General features: G+C 29.1%; 1 protein-coding gene across 1 annotated transcript; it reads left to right on the forward strand.

Annotated features, from left to right (window-relative positions):
* Positions 1-378: 378 nt before the first annotated feature.
* Positions 379-22,755, forward strand: LOC148230107 (uncharacterized). The gene is made up of 17 exons (XM_088196976.1): positions 379-432; positions 6,687-6,862; positions 6,947-7,025; positions 7,575-7,764; positions 7,833-8,027; positions 8,113-8,317; positions 9,023-9,242; positions 9,321-9,540; positions 9,710-9,988; positions 19,370-19,541; positions 19,613-19,691; positions 20,109-20,298; positions 20,360-20,554; positions 20,643-20,847; positions 21,413-21,632; positions 21,703-21,922; positions 22,423-22,755. The coding sequence occupies exons 2-17, from the start codon at positions 6,701-6,703 to the stop codon at positions 22,703-22,705; spliced, it is 3,114 nt and encodes a 1,037-aa protein (XP_088053102.1). The 5' UTR covers positions 379-432; positions 6,687-6,700; the 3' UTR covers positions 22,706-22,755.
* Positions 22,756-22,794: the final 39 nt, after the last annotated feature.

Raw genomic sequence — 22,794 nt, forward strand, 5'->3', positions numbered from 1 at the left:
TATATTGTGAATTAATTACTTATTTTTAACTAATCTATTTTTTTCAACCTAAACATATTTTAAGTTGACATAACTTGATAGTTACCGTATTAAAAAATATATTTAATATTTATATTAGTAAAATTATATAGTATTTTCATTTACGTATTCATTGAACAATACAACATTGATTCCTTGCATCATGAACCAATAACTCACATCACGATAATATTGCATGTTGAAAATCAAGATCATAATAAAGGGTTACTTGACCTTGAAATTTTATAGAAAATCAATGCGGAAATGATGCAAATCAATTTTATTTACCTACTCCCACCACTGCCTACTCCAAATTACCTACAAAAGATGACCATCACATTAACTAGCGTTCCGTAATTTAGTTTGTGTCAAACACCGATACGTGCAAGTAGTCATCACTCTTCCAAGCTCAAGGTTGGTTGTTAACATATTTCACGGCCAAATGTATTGTATAATACAACCATGGTCAAACCAAACTGTGGCTCGAGACCAAGTTTAATAACTAGTCATTAGAATTTTAATTGCTATAATTCTACAACTAATATAATTTACAATGAACTTGTGAATCTTATTTGTTCTGCGATTATGTATTCTGTTAAGCAGAGGTGTCGAACCGTCTCACTTGAGCATTGACCATCGAAGTACCTGCTTTAAGCGAGAAAAAAATTGAAGCTCTACAAAAACCGGTTATAGGTTCTGTTATGCTAAATCAGTGCTTCCCAAGTATGGTGTTTTTTTAATTCATACAGGTTTCGTATGAGTTGAATACACCTTCCTGGCGCCATTATGCCATAATTGATCAAATACTGCGTATTGGATAGATGCGAATGTATGCTGTGCCATCTTTAATGATCTCATGCCACATAGGTATATGATTTTTTATTTTACAATGGCAATTAAGGTCAACGTGTTTTAGGAACGCTTAACGTGGTCATGTTTCCGTACTCATTGTACTTTTGAGATAACAGCTAAAACTATGGTTAAAATGAACTCACCGTTAAATACTGTATTATTCATTATGACTTATATTTGTTTAGTTTTGACCACTAAATGTAATATGTAAACGTATGATCTGATATAATTTTTGACGGTTCACAAAATATTGCTGACGGCTTTCGTTCAGTCGCTTCTTTCTTCTTAATCTTGGTATTCAGTCCATCAAAGAAACTGCGCGTTTAGAATATACGGTTTTGAGAAACTAAAGACGCATTTGGTTCCCTGTTTAATTTTGAAGGGTTGCGAAGTCAGTCTCGCTGCTCTTCTAAAACATATTTTTTATTTTATTATCAATTTCTCTGACCTTTGGAAATGCATAAAAACGGTGAGAAGTTTTTCAGAAAGAACTATAGACCAATTGCAGTGATCAGGGCCGCCGAAAGCGAACCCGGACCCTAGAAAAACAATAATTCCGGGCCTCATGACAAAAATGGCATTTTATATTTATTAATATCGTAATATAATTTCTTGAATAAATACTAATAGGTACGAGCTAACCCATTTTCATGCTACAAATAAATATAAAACAAAGCCACCGTTGCGACATTTTTCTAAAATCATATTTTATGCGAAATATTTTAATTATGTATTAAAAATATCTACTCATAATTAGTCGTTTTTTCTTTGCTGCTCAGTGTTGCCATATAGTGAACTTCCAGTTCAGGTCAGATCTTGGCGAAAATGCTCGATTATCAAGCGTTTATTTGTATTTTTTATAGTAATATTAGTGAGAATTAGTGAGAGCTTTTTATAGTAATATTAGTGAGAATCGAATAAAGCACATGTAAACCGAATTTTGCCCAATAGGAGAGCGCAAAAAACAATTATCCCTTCTCAGAAGGCAAAAATTCACGTCAAAAGCAATAAAATCGTGCCGTCGCCGTCGCAGTGGGAACGCTCGTTACCGAGCGTTCACACTGCGACGGCGACGGCACGATTTTATTGCTTTTGACGTGAATTTTTGCCTTCTGAGAAGGGATAATTGTTTTTTGCGCTCTCCTATTGACCAAAATTCGGTTTGAATATACTTTGATTAGCTTTCTTATATTATAATCCGTTGTAATATCAGTAAGGATAGCTACCATATTTTTAAAATATAGTGTAGAAAATATGGAGCAATATATGAGATGCGATGTGTCTGTACTTATTCTTCCACATATTTTCCTCTGGAAGATGAGTTGGCTAAGTTTGTATTTTGTGCTTGGCCTAATGAAAGTTCTAAAATTATAATTAGTTTCAGAACTTTCATTTGGTTAGGTTTGGGTTGGAACAGCAAAACGAAAAAAAAAATTAACTGTTTTATAGTATAATTTTCGTTAATTTATTTTATATATTTATTATATATTATTCGGTTTTGTATTTTTTTTATATATTAATACAGAGGCATTTAATATTTTTTATAAAATTGTTGTAAAATATTTTTTGTTATGTTTATTTATTTCGTATTTTAAAATGTATTTGTATTATTTTCTTTAAAAACAATATATTATATAAATATTTATTATTTCTTCAGTTATATTTGTAAATATATAACTATCTGGGGTACGTCAAAACAGTGAAAGATCGACCGCCGTACATGTACGGCGATACTCCTCAAAAGGTTAAATCATAAACCCTGTTAAGACGAGTTTTATCGTCTATGACAAAAAAACGACTTCTTTGTGACAACACTGTAATAAAACACTTTGCAGATTAAATTAAAGTCAAAGTAAAATAAAACATTGCAAACGCTTTAAGAAAGTGCATTAAAGTTTGCAATCCAAAACGGCCATTCTATTGATCGCCGATGATTTATTCATAAAACGTCAGTAAACGTATTTATTTATTAATTGGTCATTTTATCCGTTAAATACATTTTTTTTTAATTTCCGAAATTTTTAATCTAATTTCAACGAAATTTAAAATTAAACGATAAAATAATGGTCTAGGACGTTTCATCGCCGGCCGATTAATTATTTTTATCATTGCCTTTACATATGTTTAATTCATAATTCTGTGAACTATTCTCGTTTTATCTTTTTATTGTTTGATCAAGTTTTATTTATCGAATTGTTTGGCAAAATTTCCTAGATGATATTGCTAAATAAACAATAATATGAAACGCTCTTATAATTTTTTCTTACTGATAATATAACGCATTGGTAATTGAATAAAATAAATGGATTTGATAAATATCTGATTACGTAAGTGTAGTAATAAAATAATAAAATCAATGTGTTACAAGGCAACACATGTGTAATTGGTATACAAAAAAAAACCTACATAATACAGGAAAACATTATATAGATAAAAGCAGATCATATAAAATGACTGCCAGTTTATATCGACTATTTTACTTAAAAGTTTTTGAGAGTTCCAATTTTTTTAACATAAAACAAAATTGTATTTGGGCATATTTGTTTTTGGACAAATTTTATAGTTCAGTAAATATTTTTGCCAAAAATATATTAACATTTTATGTGAATTATCCATTCATTATAAGGATTATGATATTACATTTCAAACTTGTATTTATGATTATTTTTAAATCGTAAAATATAATCTCGATTGCAAGTATTAAAATACTATATTAGTATCAGCTATTAGAATTAAACATTATGTAGATTCTAAAAAAAATATCTAGTATCTTTAGAAAGATACTAGATAATTTTTATTTTTATTATAATTTTTATTTTTATTTATTGCGGGGTCGGTGAATTTTCCATTTGACAAAATTACCAGTCGGTAATCTGTCACAAAAAAATTACAAAAAATCCTACCGTAAGGTGCGGAAAACAAAATCTCCTATAGAGGAGGCCATGGGTATACTAGAACGCATGAAACCAAAGACACACTTTTAGATCCATTTTCTGACACTTCTACTGACATTCACACACAATAGCTTGCAGATTAAAGATCTATTTTTCGCCTCTCGTTCATGAAAACATTTTTTTTGCACAGCGCACTTTCAATCCACTTGACTATAATTATATTTTCAAATCAAAATCAAATAAGCGTAATATAATTGTGGTAAATATATAAAAAATAGTGGTAAAAAATAAAAATACCAGTAATAATTAACAGAACGTTAGACACGCAGATAAAAAGCAAGAGCATTGTCCTTGTAAAGAAAAACTCTAAAACAACAAATACTTGGTCAAAGCTCAACCAGCAGCGTAGACTGAAGGCCAAAGATCCTTAGTATTTGTTATCAAAAACTATCATTATATTAAATCTTGTTTATCGTACTTTTGTTGGGTTCAATAATATATCGATAAGGATACTATTAATACAAACTTGTCGATACACTGTACTATCTACTAGTACAGTGCTCTTCAACCTTTTTACATCCGCGGAAAAATATTTCACGGACCGGCATCAACCCAAAATAAAAATCAATGTTAGATAAAATTTCATTTAAATGCTAAATTTTTGTTAGTGCGACATCTACTACTGCTTTTTTGCAAGCAAATTTTATATACATTGTTGCAGCATTGTTTCTGAAAGACAAAGCGCTGAACTAATCTGTTTGGTGACATTATTGACATAGACGAAAAAGTCTTTTCACGCAAATATGAAGTTGAAAAAACTACCAAGAATTTGATAGCTTTATAACTCAGAGATAGATATTCTTTATCGAGAGATATCTAGAATTGTGATAATGAGTATATTTTATGTTTGGACACTAGAGTGTCATCAGAAGATAATTTGATCAGCGTTTTTTTTTCACGATTTCTAAAAAGGGATTATTTATCCATAGGTGTTTCTTATGTAGATCTTCACTTTCATAAAAATTTGTAACCAGTGGCTTATTACTAGTTTTCATTGCCTCTACTAAAGAAGTTTAAAAGGTTTTGCTGATTGTCTTTTTTTTATCCATATTGTAATGATTATAATTTTAGCAAAGAAATCACTCAATTTTTTAAATTAGACAACACAATATTAAAAATAAAGCTTGTAAAAACACGACCGCGAATAAATAAACGTTGTTGACAGGCGACTTTTTGCAATTCTAATGCCTGCGCTACACTCTCTGGAAGTTGGCCAAGGTTGGCCAAGGACGGAGAATATAGTGAGCTCGGTTCTGCCCGCTCTAAAGTCTCTCGGAAGTTGTCTGAGGTTACCGAGAACGGGTGGTAAAGTGAGGGTTATTCAGTCGACTTGGACAGCTTCAAGCGCTTCCGAACATTGTCGGCAAAGGGACCGAAGTCGGAGCTGCTTTTTCGAGCGCGAGCGGTGAGATACTTCCCCTTTCGCTCTCTCGCGTGTTAAGTGACGAGAGTGAGAGAGATAATGATCTGGTTTTTCGCAAACTGAGATAGAACGAGTAACTCGGTTCAATTTCAGTATGCGCGTAGGCGTCCTATGGTTAACACACATGACGAGCGCTGCATCGTGGTCACGTGGTCAAGTTATAATACCACATGCTTATCGGGGACTTCAACACCCTTACTGACATCTTTGAATATTTTAGGGCACCAAAAGGGATTAATTATATTTTTGATAGTATATATTTATAACATATATCGTTATTATATTTTTTTTCATACAAAATTAAATAATTAGCAGTTCTTGATTTTGTTAAAAAAAATCGTTTCGAATATCCTTATGTATTTTCCTAGATCGGATTATATAAATGTCACACCATAACGATTCTTATTTAGAATCGATGGCGACAAATTCTAGGATAGTCACAGATGTGGTGTTCGTATTCTGAAGCATAATTTTTATACCTTATGGCATTTTGCAAAAGCCGACAAAGATTTTGCGTAAATTGAATATTCACGACCGAAAAGTTTTCACTGATATTGTATTGGTGAGTGCCCACACAAACTGTTATAATTATCAGTAGCGTAATTTTAATATTATGACAATTTAAAAATTGCGATTATTTGGCACATTTTTCGATCACGCGCAAATATGCCGGCTATACGTGACAGAAGCCGCCGTCCGGACGGCATATGAAATTTGCGACAGTGATCGCTTACTCGAAGTCGTAGGTCTCGACCGACTTCAGTTGTAACTTCGGTTTGGACAACTACCAGTAGTGTACTACAGGCATAACATTCGGTTTCTGGCGATTCCACGAATCTTGTGAAAGTTTGCATGGACCGGCAATAATTTCTTGCTGACCACCAGGTTGAAGAACACTGTACTAGTACACCAGCACGGCTCATGACAAAAAATAGGAGTTCCAACAGTGATGTTTAAAACAATAAACATAATAAATAACATTATAATTTGTACCACAAACTGCCAACATTCATTATCAATATAAATATAAAAAAATGTAACAATTTCACATTGTTATGCGTTTATCACTTAAAGCCAGAAGTTTACATATCTGACTTTGATTCTAGTGCTATCATACATGTCGGATCGTGATATATCATTTTAGAAGCCCGATAAAGCACTGATTTATTATATTTAGTTTTATAAGACGATCTTTATCAGTGAAGCACTCATTAGACAATGACTTTTAAATACACCTACATCTGCCTTGTCATTGCCATTTAAACCACACAACATGTCAAATTTTATTATTACTATATTTGACATATTACATGCGGTTTATATGATTATGCGATCATTTCTAGAAAAAAAACAATCATGTCTGTAATGCATTACCGGTATTGTATATATATTTTTCAAATTCCAATCTTGAGTTTTACTAAAATATATTTATTTTTCAGTTTGAAATTTCAAGATGGAGCTTTCAGGCAAAATGCTCCTTGGCATATTTGCCCTCCTGTCTCTATCATTTCTATGCACAGGATATAAAATATTGATAATGTGTGCTCTGCCTTCACGAAGTCATTATAATCTTTGCAGAGGTGTTGTAGACGTGCTTGAAGAACGAGGTCATGAGGTAATTTTTGTTTATTATATGTACCTACAAAATTATTTTATAACCAAGCAGATTATATTAAATAATATTTACTTATATTTGCAGATAACTCTAATTAGTGGATATAAAGCTGATAAGCCCAAATTTAGGGATCTTTATGTACCTACATTGTTGGCTACCAAAGGTATGGAACTCTCAAGATTTTCAATTAAAAAATAGAATTATAATAAAAAATAATCTACAAAAATTTTAAAATACAAATAATAATTTAAGAATATATCGCATGAATCTACATGATTTGAACATCACTAAAAATTTAACACATTTTGATCTTTATTTTATTTTTACGTAGCAATAACGTTAAATACATATTTCGTAAACCTTGTAAAATTACCGTCAAATATTTATTTCATTGCCATCGTAATAATATGATACTGTTAATAAAAAATAATCTGATTAAAATTTAATTTATGACATTTCATGGTTTTTAATAATCAATTGTAGAATCGGTAAACTTTTCCTTCGATGAATCGCATATCTGGAATGTTTTTCTCATCCACCTTATTCTCCAGATCTTGCTCTTTTTAACAAATATTTTGATCAATGCAACACCTATATAAAAAATACATATGATATAAAAATCATTAAAATAAAAAAAATATTTAATATTTGTTGTGCCCCTACTGTTCTAATGCATGACTATTCAATTTATTTTAATTTTAAAACTTATTAGATCAAGACTTCACGGGCTTTGCATTGGTGAACATGACAACTTATAATTTGTTGCAATTGTTGAACGGATTGGTTCCTAGGATATCAAGTGGCGTATTCAACGATGAAGGAGTTAAAAAAGTTATTGACAACAAAGCTGAAAAATTCGACGCCTTTATTATGGAATACTTTATAAACGACGCTTTATTAGGGTATACAAATATGATTAAATTCATCCTATAAATATGTTTTTTTATTAATCGTTACTTTAAAATTTTAGATTTGGGCTAAAGTACAACTGTCCTACGATTGTGCTATCTCCAGTGAGTCTCATGTCATGGTTAGCCGTATTAACGGATAACCCTTTAGCGATAGCGACGGTTCCAAATGTTTTCACGACATTCTCAGCTGAAATGTCTTTATTACAAAGGGTCATCAATACTTTAATGGCATTAATGCAAGACGTCATGGGAAAGTATGTTTTAAGAATAATTTTAAATTAATTTTGTATAATAAATAATTGTTATGCCTCTTACAAGTAATAATTAAAATCATGTTAGGTTTATCTTTGGAAGAACACAAGAAACAGTTTATAATCAATACTTCCCCAAGGAATCTGAAACTGTTCCTTACAGTAAATTGAAGGACACTATAGCATCAACGCTTGTTAATTCACATCCATCGATTGGAGTTGTTCGACCATTATTACCAAATACGATTGAAATTGGTGGATACCATATTAAAGATCCTGAGCCATTACCAGCTGTAAGTAATAACATTTAAAATTCAGATAGATACACATACTGTATTAAATCGATACTTTCTAAACTAATTAATTGGTGTACTTTCGTTACTTAGTAACAGATTGAAAAGACTTAACAAATTAAAGATTGTCCTCAAACAGTATTTTGTCAGATACCACAGAATTATATTTTAAAGCTCTGCTATTTTATATCAAGTGTACAATTCATACAAAATTGCATGCTATATAAATTTCTTTAAAAAAAATGCAACTATGGCCACTAAAAATATTTTAAACAGGTAGGTGATTTATTTAATATCCGTTAATGTCAAAGATGATTGCAAATATCAAAATATGTTCTATTGTGTTCTGTTATAAAAAAATGCAAATTAATAATTGAATAAAATATACTATGTAAATATGAATAAAACATATTTAATAATAAAAGTGCGCGTCTAATAAAATCATATTGAAATCTGGAACAGAATTCATTTACCACTTAATTGTCAGGTCATTTTTTGCCGCGTGATTTTCGCGCAATACAGAGTTACACCAATAAAAATTAATTTTCAATCTTCTGCGGCTTAAAATCAGAATTCCGATTTCATTGGGTACTTATTTATTTATTATCAATTTTTTTTTTATATTTATATCATTACATCTTATAAATTTTAAATAAAAAGTATCAAACCAGAAGCTAAAAGTAAAAAAATAACATTTAATTGTAGGATATTCAAGAAATATTGGACTCTGCTAAAAATGGGGTAGTTTTCTTCAGCATGGGTAGTAATTTAAAAAGCAGCGATATGAGCGATGAGCTACGAGATACATTATTGAAAAGCTTTGCAACCCTTAAAGAAACCGTTGTATGGAAATTCGAAAAAGACCTACCAAACAAGCCAAAGAACGTAATCATAAGAAGTTGGCTTCCACAAACAGGAATTTTGAGTAAAACATCTTTAAAAATAAACTATATTTTAAAATGTTATTACGTACTGAATACATCACGTATTTGCTTTATTTCAGATCATCCTAAAGTGAAATTGTTTATTACACATGGTGGTTTATTGAGTTGCACAGAAGCGACACACTTTGGAGTACCGCTGTTGGCAATACCGGTATTTGGAGATCAATTCCACAATGCTAAAGAAATCGCGATCAGAGGACAAGGAGTACATTTGGACTTCTTTAACATTACGGATTCTTCATTGAATTGGGCGTTAAACGAAGTTTTATCTAACAAGAAGTAAGAAAATTAAAAAATCACCTTATCTTTATTTGCACATTAGCCTCTGGAACATATTTCCTGTGCAAAAAGAGAATTGGGTGTACATATAAATCAAATTCAGATTAAAATTTATATACTTTGTCTTTACTAATTATAGTTTTTATAATAAATATTTTTCTAATTTCAGATATGCTCAAAGTGCTAAGAAATTACACGATATCTACCATGACAGACCAATAAAGCCTAGACAGCATCTTGGATTCCACGTGGAACATGTTATTCGTACGAATGGAGCCAAGCACTTGAATCCTCCAAGACTGCCACGATATTCTTCGTTATTGCTGGACGTTTATTTAGTTTTATTGCTTCCAATATTATTGATAATGTTCGTGTCCATGTTGTGTTGTAAAAAATGCTGCTGTAGTAAGAAAACTATTGTTAGTAATCAAAAGAAATTGAAACAAAAGTGAATGCATTAACTTAAGTTTTTTATCAATAAAAATACATAATATTATTTTTACAGTTTTTATATTTTTTTAATTGAACTCCACTATGTTCTGACTTATATATGGTTTTTATCAGGGCCACCGAGAGCAAATTCAGGACCTGAGAAAATAATGATTCCGGTACCCATTTTATATATTTTTTTTAAATCGTAATATAGTTTTTTTAAGTTAATATTTATAGGTAAAAGTTAACAGGGACAGACATTAAAAAAATATTTTGCAATAAATAATTATATTTTACAAAATCGTGTCAGACTAATAACTCTAAGGTTGCGGGTTCGAGCCCCGGCAGTAGTAATTGAATTTTTATTTATAAAAAATGCGCAAAATTATATTACATTACAAATAAAAATTTATAGTTAATATTTATTTGTAGGTAATTATTATTTATAATTGACTTATCGAGTTGGTACAGATTTACGCCGTTGTAACGCATTGAGCTTACGCCTGTCAGATTGCAACTATTAACAGAAAAAAAATTAAATTATGTACACATATTCATAATAATAATAATAAACATAAATCACATATAATGTCATATAATCAACTAATATAAATCAGAAATCAATTTAAATGTTAATACAGAGTGAACATATTTTATTTAATTTAATCAAATACATTTTTTATACTAAAATTATTTATATTTTTTTAATTACTCTTTATAAAATTATTAATACAAAAATAATAAATAACTCTTTTATATCTAAGCATCAACGATATTTATCTTTAAATATTGCGAAATCAGCTGTAGTTAATGATATTCTACCATGTTTATTATTTATATTATATATTTTATTACTAGTCTTTTAAATATTATTATATTCGACACATTATTATCTACTGGCATGAAGTTATCTAATTATATAATTTTAAAATGGCGATAAAAATAATATATCATACTATTGACTTTAACTTAGTGTCTAGTTTTAGACTGAGTTAGAACAAATAATTATGCCAATTTTTTTATTGAATCAATTCGTACATATTGAATTTATTAAATGGATAACAAGCAGATCAAATTTATCTGGATATTAACATAAAATAACATGTCACATAAAGTGCTTCAGTTTTAACTCAAAATGTTAGGTATTAGTGGTAGCATGCTCAATAATAATATTGCTAAAATTTTCTTTGATATCAATATTTTGTTATTTGCCAGACGATATAAGGCGATATGGATTAAAGATCAATTATATAATATAATTAATATAATAATAATTATCTTGCACGATGAATCAGCAATATAAATCAATAATAATTATCTGAAAGACCTGGGTTTAAAACCCAAATGTCTTGATATTATATTATTTTGCTTCTTATCGATTACGATTAATTAGATTTTTATAGATTTTTCTAATCTCAGGGATAAATATATTAGTTAATATATTTTTTGTAAAAATAACATAAATTTATTAATTGTTAGCTGTAATAATAAAATTCACTGTTTTTAGTATGACGTTTCCCTATTTATTTTTATATGTGTAATTTGCTTTCTGCATTAATATTTTTGAAAAAGTTACAATTACGAGACACTTAATATTTTCAAGATACCTGAATGATAAATACTTGTTAGAAATTTTAAGTACAATCAATTCATCATAACTATCATATCTAGTCAAAACATTATTTTATTATTCATAAATAACTAGAAGGTTTAAAAAATACATTACTTAAAAAATTTTACTTCAGTTAGATTTTTATTAAACAATTTTAAACTTTATTTTAAATTTGATTTTTATTTTCTATATATATTTAAAAATAGCGTAATGAACTGATTTAAATTAATTTGTATGGTTAATATAATATTATCCACCAAATATATGTGTCAATAACATTTATGTTTTAACAATAATGATTATTCCAAATAACGTATTAATTTCACATTACCAAGATTATATTGGCTTGTAAATCAATATAATAAATTGAATGTATTTGTAAATAGTCGTCAATATATTTATTATGTGCTACACAACTGTACAATGTCTGAATACAATGTTACATCGGAAATTCCTCAAGGTTGTAATCCTATTCCATTCACATTCATTCTGCTTATTAAATGATATTGCCGATGACCTTAAGGTATTTATTAAAATATATTCTATTGAGGATTGAATAAAATGTGTTTTTAAAAAAAAAATGTTAGTAGTGATCCTCTCATATATTACCAATTAGCACCAATGTTATTCAATGGCTTATTTAAGGCTGCATCATATCATATCAGCGATATAATTATAGCCATCGAAAGATTTTCCAATTCGATGTAATGTGTATATTTATTTCCAGCAACTTGAAAATGTACTTTTTTTAAATACACTCGTTGACGCGACTCCAAAGAATCATAACCCAGCAAATCTTATATTACCCTTATTGGACCCTTTTTAATAAAAATGTGTCCGTTGCTTAATTTGGTAATTAGATCAATAAAGCATGCTCAAGAGTACCGCGTATTAGGTTATTATACAAGGCGCACAGTGCCATCGAACCCATGAATTATTAAAATAGTCTTATTAAAATAAAGCACATAAATCGGTTACCACTTGTGCAATGAAGCACATTGTTATCCATTTGATAATCAAACTTAAGTGGATTCTTGCTTTAAAATTGGTCACAAAATAACATTTTTGGTACTAATTGGTAACATATTAGAACAATATTGCATTTTAAAATTTAAATTAAATATTAAAATATTACTATATTATATAAAACTATTTAATTAACATGTTTTAAATTTGCTGGACCTAAAAAAATAAAGCAAATTATTGCAAAAATGATACCTCCACCACTGCATACTCCACATTATCTACAAAAGATAACCATAAGACTCGTTACGTAGTTCAGTTTGTGTCAAACACTGATACGAGCAAGTTGTCATCACTCGTCCAAGCTCAAGGTTGGTTGTTAATTTATTTCACGGTCAAATTTATATATAATACGCCCATGGTGACTTGAGATCAAGTTTAATAACTAGGCATTATAATTTAAATTGTTATAATTGTACAACTAACATAATTTACAACGAACAAGCGCTTGAACAAATACGTTACATTTATGAATCGTATTTTGTTAAGAAGATGTTTTGAAATGTACCTGAAAGTACCTGATATAAACCATAAAAAATTGGTTATTTTATGCTAGATCAGTACTTCTCAAGTATGTCGATTTTTGATTCAAGCAGTTTTCGTATGAGTTGAATACACCTTCTTGGCGCCATTATGCATCACAATTGCTCAAATACTGCGTATTGGATAGATGCGAATGTATGCTGTGCCACATCTAATCTTCTCATGGTAGATGTATTTTGGTTTTACAATGGCAATTGAGATTGACATAATTTAGGAACGCTCGACGTGGTCGTGTTTCCGTACACATTTGAGATATCAGCTAATAATAAAACTATGAACTCACTGTTAAATACCATATTATTTATTGTAACTTATATTTGTTTAGTTATATAATATAATATATAATCGATGATCTGATTTGGTAATTCAAGTAGACGTCGTATATACGGATTTTAAGAAAAACAATGTCAAAAAAAATGTCAGACCACGGTTGCTCAGGTGGTTTTACTCGGCTATTCTCCAGTTATTTAAGTTATCGTAGATGTTAGCCGGTTGTCGATTTGTTACGGACTTGTTCTCTCTACAGAATGATTTAGATTATCTATAGAAAAGAGCATTCGTTTACTGTCTTCCAGCTTTGTTATGAGAAACGCATTTCATTTTGATGATCCATATGTTATTTGTGTCTTCTATAAGATTTCAGTTCACAGCATTCTTGAATCGGGATCTATAATTTCGAATCCCCTAATAACCAAATAATTCCTCAAAATTCAGAAAATGTTGTTATTATACATTTTTACCGGGATATTTGATTATTCGCTGTATATGCTTCAAACTATTTCTTCAATCTACTGAAGTTGACAATCAAACTATTTTCGAGGAATTACCTAACGTCTTCGAGAATCACGTTCTCACTAACCGATTTACTAATGGCTGTCGCCATCCGGCTCCTTAATAAGCTGACATTGCACATTGATCTATTTAATATCGGCTACAAAAATCTGCTTTAATTTGTAACATTTATTATATTATTTTTTAATTCATACTATATATTATTTTTTAAAGTAAATAATAAAATAAATTAATAATTCATTCATACTACAAGCTTATATTACATCATAAACCTCGATACGTGATGTACAAAAGGTTTTAAACGTCTATGGTAACGGGGGCTTCTTTATGACGAGACAGCATCGTAGCTGCCATAAATCAGAAAAATTAGGGAAATGTGTCGCTTTGAGAAATATTAACACGTACATTCGTGATTGCCATCTAAAACTGCCGTTCGTGAACTGCTTTAGCGCTCAATGGTAAACTGATCAAAAAAAAACTACCCAACGGTCACCATTTTGTCATTGACCTTCCTACCGAAAGGGGTGAAAAACAAAATCTTCTATGGAGGAGGGCAATACAAAAATGTGGACAACTAACGACTCTTCCTTACTTTTACTGACATAAAAAAAATTGTGCACAGTGCACCTTTACTTTACTTTGCTTTAATTTATAAATAAAATTTAAAAAAAGTGTATGATTATTGTGATAAACACACAATTAAATACCAGTAATAATTAATAGAACATTAAATATATAGATAATAAAAAGCAAGATCATTGTCCTTGTAGAAATAATAAAATATTTATATATATTATTACATTATTTTTACGAGGACAATGATCTTTATATATATATATAAAAATCATTGTCCTCGTAAAAATAATATATATATATATATATATATATATATATATATATATATATATATATATATATATATAAATATATATATATATATATATATATATATATATATATATATATATATATTTATATATATATATATATATATATATATATATATATATATATATATATATATATATATATATTAAATAAACAAAGCTCAACAAGTAGTGTAGACTGAAGACTAGGGATTCCAATCCCGGGCCAAAATTTTGATCCCGGGATTTCGGTATTGCAATTAGTCGATCCCGGGATCCCGGGACCAGTCCCTGGATAATTTTCATGCTATTTTATCGATAAAAATAATTTAAAATGAATAATACAATATATTTTTACATCTGTTTTTTATAACGTACAATGTATAAAGTACGTATAATTTTAGTCTTGGACTTAAAATAAAAAATAATATAATAAAAATAAAAAAGGGAAGGTCTTATATATTTATTTGAGAAGAAAAAAATGAACTTTTGACAATGTATGTACATACCTATGTACATTCATAGACAATTAATTGAAAACATTATTTTGAATAAAACTCACGAAGTAACATCAAAGCATCAAGTGTTTTATCATTTAGCCTTGATCTGATTTTGGTTCCTAAGCAGCCTGCTGCTGAAAAAGCACGTTTAGACTCACAGCCTCAAAGATTCACAGATGACACGTGCAACTCGCGCAAGTTTGTACACGAAATATAACGATATTGTCAATAATAATTCGATTGTGCTTGATAAATCAACCAATCCGAAAAATTCGGGATTATGTTTTATAATCCCGGGACTCATCGGGTATTGAAAATCGTTCGGAATCCCGGGATCCCGGGATTGGAATCCCTACTGAAGACCAAAGATACTAAGTATTTTTTATCAAAAACTATCTTTAGATCTAATCTATGTTTACGTACTTGTGTTGGGTTTAATCATGTAGTGTTACGGAGATATATATATATATATATATATATATATATATATATATATATATATATATATATATATATATATATATATATATACATATATAAATAAAATATTTGATCATTTATTCATTTTTTAAATTTACGTAATAATGAAACGTAATCGCTCAGAAAATTGGCTATAAACAACCATACCGAGGGAGCGGCAAAAGCCGACTGCAAAGCTGGATGGGCTAACTGGTCATACTCAGTTGATACGCGTGCGCCATGAACGTGCGTGTTTACAGTCGCCCGTCATCAAACGTTCATGCGGTTGACGTTTTGAATCTGTCCATTTCTCTGGCCGTTCGGTTTTCATGTCTCGCAGTGAAAGCTGCCGACTTCCCATACCAATAGCCGGGCAGGTGTGAAATCTTTTTCGTGACTTATGTTACCTAAAGGCCATACAAACGTAGACGGGAATGATCATTCATGAAAGATTTTCAGATTTATCGATGTCCCAATAAAACAGCTGATATTATTTTTTATCATATTTATAATACCTAGGCGAAATTTGGATGTACAGAAAAATTAACTACTCATACTTATGATGGAGCGACTGTAATGTCTGGAGAGCACAATTGACTACAAAATATTCAAGATATTTGTCCTAACTCTATATTTTTATACTGTTATGCTTACGCTAATGATGTAATACGGTGCAGGCGTTTTTTCGAATATATATTATGATTTTTATCTTTTTATTTTTTGTAACGTTTTCCTGCAACTGCTCCGATGCAACTGCACGATGGAATTACAATAGTAGAATTTGACCAAATAATCGAAGATGAAAATCAATGGGATTCTAATGCTGTGGTTAATGCAACTCAATTATCCGTGTGCGGATTATCCGTGCATGGAGTAAATTCTACCAAATGTGGAAAGTGATATTTTGGATTCAATCGAGCCTAAAACAAATAAAATATCTTAACTATGTGAGCTAATAGTAAATTTACATGGCTTTGAAAATGTCAGCAGGGAAAATATTAAGGAATAGTTGGAATATTATTCATGTGATCCATGTTTTTTATTAAAGAGTGATGCAGCTATTATTTCCAATTTATTTCGAGTAAAAGAAAATGAGGCTGAGAATGAAGAAGAAGAAATTATCAATCGCATTAATCACAACATGGCACTGATTTTTGTATTGGAGTGCACAATTGGAGTGCATCGATTAATGGGAATTCTTAGGAAAATTCAAGCTGGTATTAGAAAATCATTAAAATTTACCTGCAAATAAATCAAAACCAAATATTTTCTTCAGAAATAATGAGATAAAACCATAGTTCGGATTGCTTCATAAGATTCCCATGTCGTCTGGACGAAGTACCGTTACACGAACTAGCATGCTTTATCTCTTTCTTCGTTGCATGCGACACCCCTCACACTCTTATTTATAGAGGATCGGCGTCAGTCCTGGAATGTTAAATGATTAAATTTGATTAACCTACAATACCACTTACTTCATTCTATAATTTTGCTACTTACGTATCTGATTTTTTTAATTTTGCGCAGAATTTAAGAGATATTTTAAATAAATATAATTATTACAGTCATTAACTGTGTTCCTATTATTGTTGTATACAAAAGAAATAAAATATCTGTATTTATTACAAAATAAAGCATTATTATATAATAAAAATAAAATGGTAAATATACCTTTAGAATCGCAGGGTAACACCCCCACGGTGTATGGCTGAGATGCAAATAGTATTGGATTCTAATTAGAATGTAACGGTAAACCGTCGAACTCGATAGGGAATCTTATCTCTCCCCGCCGTAAGTTCGGATAATCGGGAAACTACTGTATATACATAAAGTTTTTAATAAAAATATCCTCATCAATAAATGATCGTACCTTATACAAGTATGTAACGTTTCGCCTTTATTCTACACTAATGTGCTGAATCAGACCTAATGCTTTTTTTCTTTTCGTCGTAGCAATCCTAGTCCATCTTTGCAAAAAACAGTTAGCCTATAATGTTGCAGACACGTTGTTCTTGCAAATATATATTAGGATTAAATTGCGGATATTGAAACACTGCGGTGAAAATTGTATGTTTTATTATATATTTGAAAAAAATAAACAATTTTCATTTGATTCATAATTTTGAAATATTCTCCGTATTCTAATAATAAAAAATAAACAAATAATAATACTATTATTGTTACAGATATAATAATTATACATACATATATATATATATATATATATATATATATATATATATATATATATATATATATATATATATATATATATATATATATATATATATATATATATATATATATATATATATATATATATATATATATATATATATATATAATTATAAAGCATAATTTATATTTTATAACACGTTATATTTTGAATTTAAAAGTCTCATTCTTGTGGCAATAAATGTGTAAAACTTTTGTACAATAAAATGTATTTTGTTATTTTATAGTACTTTAATATACAATGTGAAAATTAAAACTTATAATACACCATATTTAAATTATAAATTTAAAATCTTTTTGTGTGATTTTTTCATATGTTTTTTATTTAACTTGATATTTCATTACCAAAGTTTGCAATAAAGCATCTAGGATGTTTGGATTCGTTATGGTGAACATGTACCACTTACAAAATTTATTAGGGATTTGCGTTCTGTACAATACGCTAGTTCGTAGTGTCTTCAAATACAGCTCCGTTGTCTGGAATTCAAGTGAAGTGAAGTACCCCTTTTTCTTACAGAAAATATGGAGATTACGGATCGTGTATGTATTTGTATCCTAGTTGTATCTATTGTATATCAAGTATATCAAGTCACGATGATTAGATATGTAAAAAAAATATGCTACAGATAGAATATGCTTTTTGATACTTATAGATAATTATAATAATGGTTATTTTTTGGTACTTACATATTTATGTATATATATATTTATATATATGTATTCTATTTTAATCTAAAATTATATACTTAAAACTAAATACTCTCTGATTTTATATAATATGATATTATTCTTACGCGTTATAATCTATTAGGCGAATTTTTTAAATTTTTTCATACAACACCTTAATTATTGCTTTTAGGCAGTTCTTTGTACTTTAGTTCTTTACAAATGACATTTTTTATTAATAATAAACTATATTATCTATAGGCACTATATAGCTATAAAAAAATAATTAAAATTACATTTTGTAATTTAGGTTACTTTTTTAATGAATATTCGATAGTTCATTATTATTATTTTTTACCTTTTAAGATAATTAATATTTTTCATTTTATGCAAGACATTTTCTATTCAGTTTGTAGTGGCTAATGCCAATGATATTGTCTTAAAGTGTCTAAAATAAAAAATGTTATGAGAAACAACACAATTGTAAATATAAATTGATTCACACTTATTGAACTTCTTATTCAATACAAAATCAATACATTTTTTATAATGATTTATGTAGTTATATTGATAGTTTAATTACGTATATTGATGCTTTAAATTATAACCTCGGATTCAAACAAATTTTCAGGTGTTTCCAGGTCGAAAAAAATACTGGCATCACTTGTGTTTTACTTAAAATATATTTATATTTCAGTTTGAAACTTCAAAATGGAGCTTTCAGGCAAAATGCTCCTTGGCATATTTGCCCTCTTGTCTCTATCGTCTCTATGCTCGGGATATAAAATACTGGTAATGTGTTCTCTACCTTCACGAAGTCATTATAATCTTTGCAGAGGTGTTGTAGACGTGCTTGAAGAACGAGGTCATGAGGTAATTTTTGTTTATTATATGTACCTACAAAATTATTTTATAAATTATATAATATTTACTTTTATTTACAGATAACTCTAATCAGTGCTTATAAAGCTGATAAGCCCAAATTTAGGGATCTGTATGTACCTTCATTGTTATCTACCAAAGGTATGAAACTCTCAAGATATTTGTTTTTTGATCAAAAATTCTATAGTTATAATATGAAACAATTACCAGCAATAATAATCTAATAATGTATCGCATGAATCTACCTGATTATGAATCACAGTAAATTTACTACTCACAAGCCATTCCATGTCATGGGGTCGGTTTGCATGTATTGTCTCTAAATAACCTACGAAAAACGTTACTGTAAATTAATTCTTAAAATTATTAAAATTGCTTTATTTCTATACAAATTTTAGAAATATTTTAAAAATAACGTTTTATTTTTAATCACTAAAATAAAAATAAATATTTTTTTGTTTTATTAAAAAGACGACATTATTTTTGCTATGGGGTTTTGCGCCATGTTGGTTTTAAATGCTTTACTATTAACATTAATTTATTTTTTTAAATTATTAGATAACAACTTTTCGGGCTTTGCAATGGTGAACATGACAACTTATGAATTATTTGAAATGTTGAACGGATTAGTTCCTATGATATCAAATGGCATATTTAACGACGAAGGAGTTAAAAAAGTTATTGACAACAAAGATGAAAAATTCGACGCCTTCATTATGGAATACTTTATAAATGAGGCTTTATTAGGGTATACAAATATTACTAAGTTTATCTTATACATATGTTTTTCATTTATCGTTACCTTTCAGTTTTGGACTTAAGTACAAGTGTCCTACGATTGTCTTATCTTCATTGAGTCTCATGTCATGGTTAGCTGTATTAACGGATAACCCTTTAGAGATCGCGACAGTTCCAAATGTTTTTACGACATTTTCAACCGAAATGTCTTTAAAACAAAGGGTCGTTAATTTTTTAATGGCTCTAATGCAAGATGCCATGGGAACGTATGTTTTATGTTAATTATAATTATAATTTTAATAACAACTAATTGTAATTCCTCTTAGAAGTAATTATTAAAATCGTTTTTTTTAGGTTTATGATTGGAAGAACCCAAGAAGCAGTTTATAATCAATACTTCCCTAAGGAATCAGAAACGGTTCCTTACAGTCAATTGAAGGACACTGTAGCATCAACTCTTGTTAATTCACATCCATCGATTGGAGTTGTTCGACCATTGTTACCAAATACGATTGAAATTGGTGGATACCATATTAAAGATCCTGAGCCATTACCAGCTGTAAGTAGTAACATTTAAAATTCAGATAGATACAGATACTTTATTAACTTGATACATACTAAACTAATTAATTTGTGTACTTTCGTTACTTAATAACAGATTGTAGCGATTTGACAAATTAAAGATTGTCATCAAACAGTATATTGTCAGATACCTCCACAGAGCTTTGCTATTTTATATCTTTAAGACAGATTTTTTTAGCAAGTGAATAATTTATATAAATTTATTATATTGAAATCTGGAACAGAATTCATTTACCACTTAATCGACAGGTCATTTTTTGTCGCGTGATTTTCGCGAAACACAGAGTTACACCAAAAAAATTAATTTTTAATCTTCTGCGGCTTAAAATCAGAAGGGGAGAGAATTGTAGATTTTTTGTCGTATTTCATCGGGTACTTATTTATTTAATATCGAAATATATATTTTATTTTTATATTATAACTTAATAGAAATATCACAAATAAAAAGAACATCATTACATCTCATAAATTTCAAATGCTTAATATAATATAAAGAGTATCAAACCAGAAGTATAAAGTAAATAATTAACATTTAATTGTAGGATATTAAAAAAATATTGGACTCGGCTAAAAATGGGGTAATTTTCTTTAGCATGGGTAGCAACTTGCAAGCCAGTGAAATGAGCGATGAACTAAGAGATACATTACTGAAAAGCTTTGCAGCCCTTAAAGAAACTGTGATTTGGAAGTTCGAAAAGGACATACCAAACATGCCAAAGAACGTAATCATAAGAAGTTGGCTCCCACAAACAGGAATTTTGAGTAAAACATCTTTAAAAATAAACTATCTTTTAAAATATTATTGCATACTGAATGTTTTGTTTTATTTCAGATCATCCTAAAGTGAAATTGTTTATTACACATGCTGGTTTATTGAGTTGCACAGAAGCGACGCACTTTGGAGTACCGCTGTTGGCAATACCGGTATTTGGAGATCAATTCCACAATGCTAAAGAAATCGCGATAAGAGGACAAGGAGTACATTTGGATTTCTTCAACATTACGGATTCTTCGTTGAATTGGGCGTTAAACGAAGTTTTGTCCAATAAGAAGTAAGAAAATTAAAAAATTATCTTAGTATTAATTACTAGAAAACTTTTATTATCCAAAGAAAAAATAATTCAATAGCACAGAGGAACAAAATAAAAAATACAAGAGAGTTTCTGATTCTTTACAGATTTTTTAGAACCTCGAAGTCCAGACTTTTACTTTTTTATCTCTTGAAAATTTAGGGACTCAAGATTAGTAACCATAAATATTTCATAATAAATTTGGCTACAAACTTTTTGCCCGTTCTTAGATATGGCGATGTAATCCTTTTTCTGTGGGGTCCAATAGTTATATAGAATGATGAACTTAACAAGTATTAGCCTTATTCTTCACTTTCAAATATCCATCGTAATATTAATAAAAAAAATATTCATACTGTTAAAAAGTATTGTTGTATGTTATGTAAACAGACAGTTATAATATATACCTGGATTAATATAAAATGTATACGTTTTGTTGTTAGTTAAAATAAATTTTATAACAAATATTTTTTTAATTTCAGATATGCTCAAAATGCTAAAAATCTACACGAGCTCTACCATGACAGGCCAATAAAGCCTAGGCAGCATCTTGGATTCCACGTAGAACATGTTATTCGTACGAATGGAGCCAAGCATTTGAATCCTCCAAGACTGCCACGATATTCTTCATTATTGCTAGACGTTTATTTAGTGTTATTGATTCCAATATTATTGATAATGTACACGTTCATGTTGTGTTGTAGAAAATGCAGCGGTAGTAAAAAAACTGCTGTAAATAATCAAAAGAAATTGAAACAAAAGTGAATGTATTAGCATAAGTTTTTTTATGAATATATAATATTGATTTTGTGGTTCTTATGTATTTTTAATTGCACTCCCCTGTGGGTGGACTA

Source organism: Plectrocnemia conspersa, unplaced genomic scaffold (assembly GCF_051122295.1).
Source record: "Plectrocnemia conspersa isolate PC_06_02 unplaced genomic scaffold, ASM5112229v1 ptg000011l, whole genome shotgun sequence".
NCBI lineage: Eukaryota > Metazoa > Arthropoda > Insecta > Trichoptera > Polycentropodidae > Plectrocnemia > Plectrocnemia conspersa.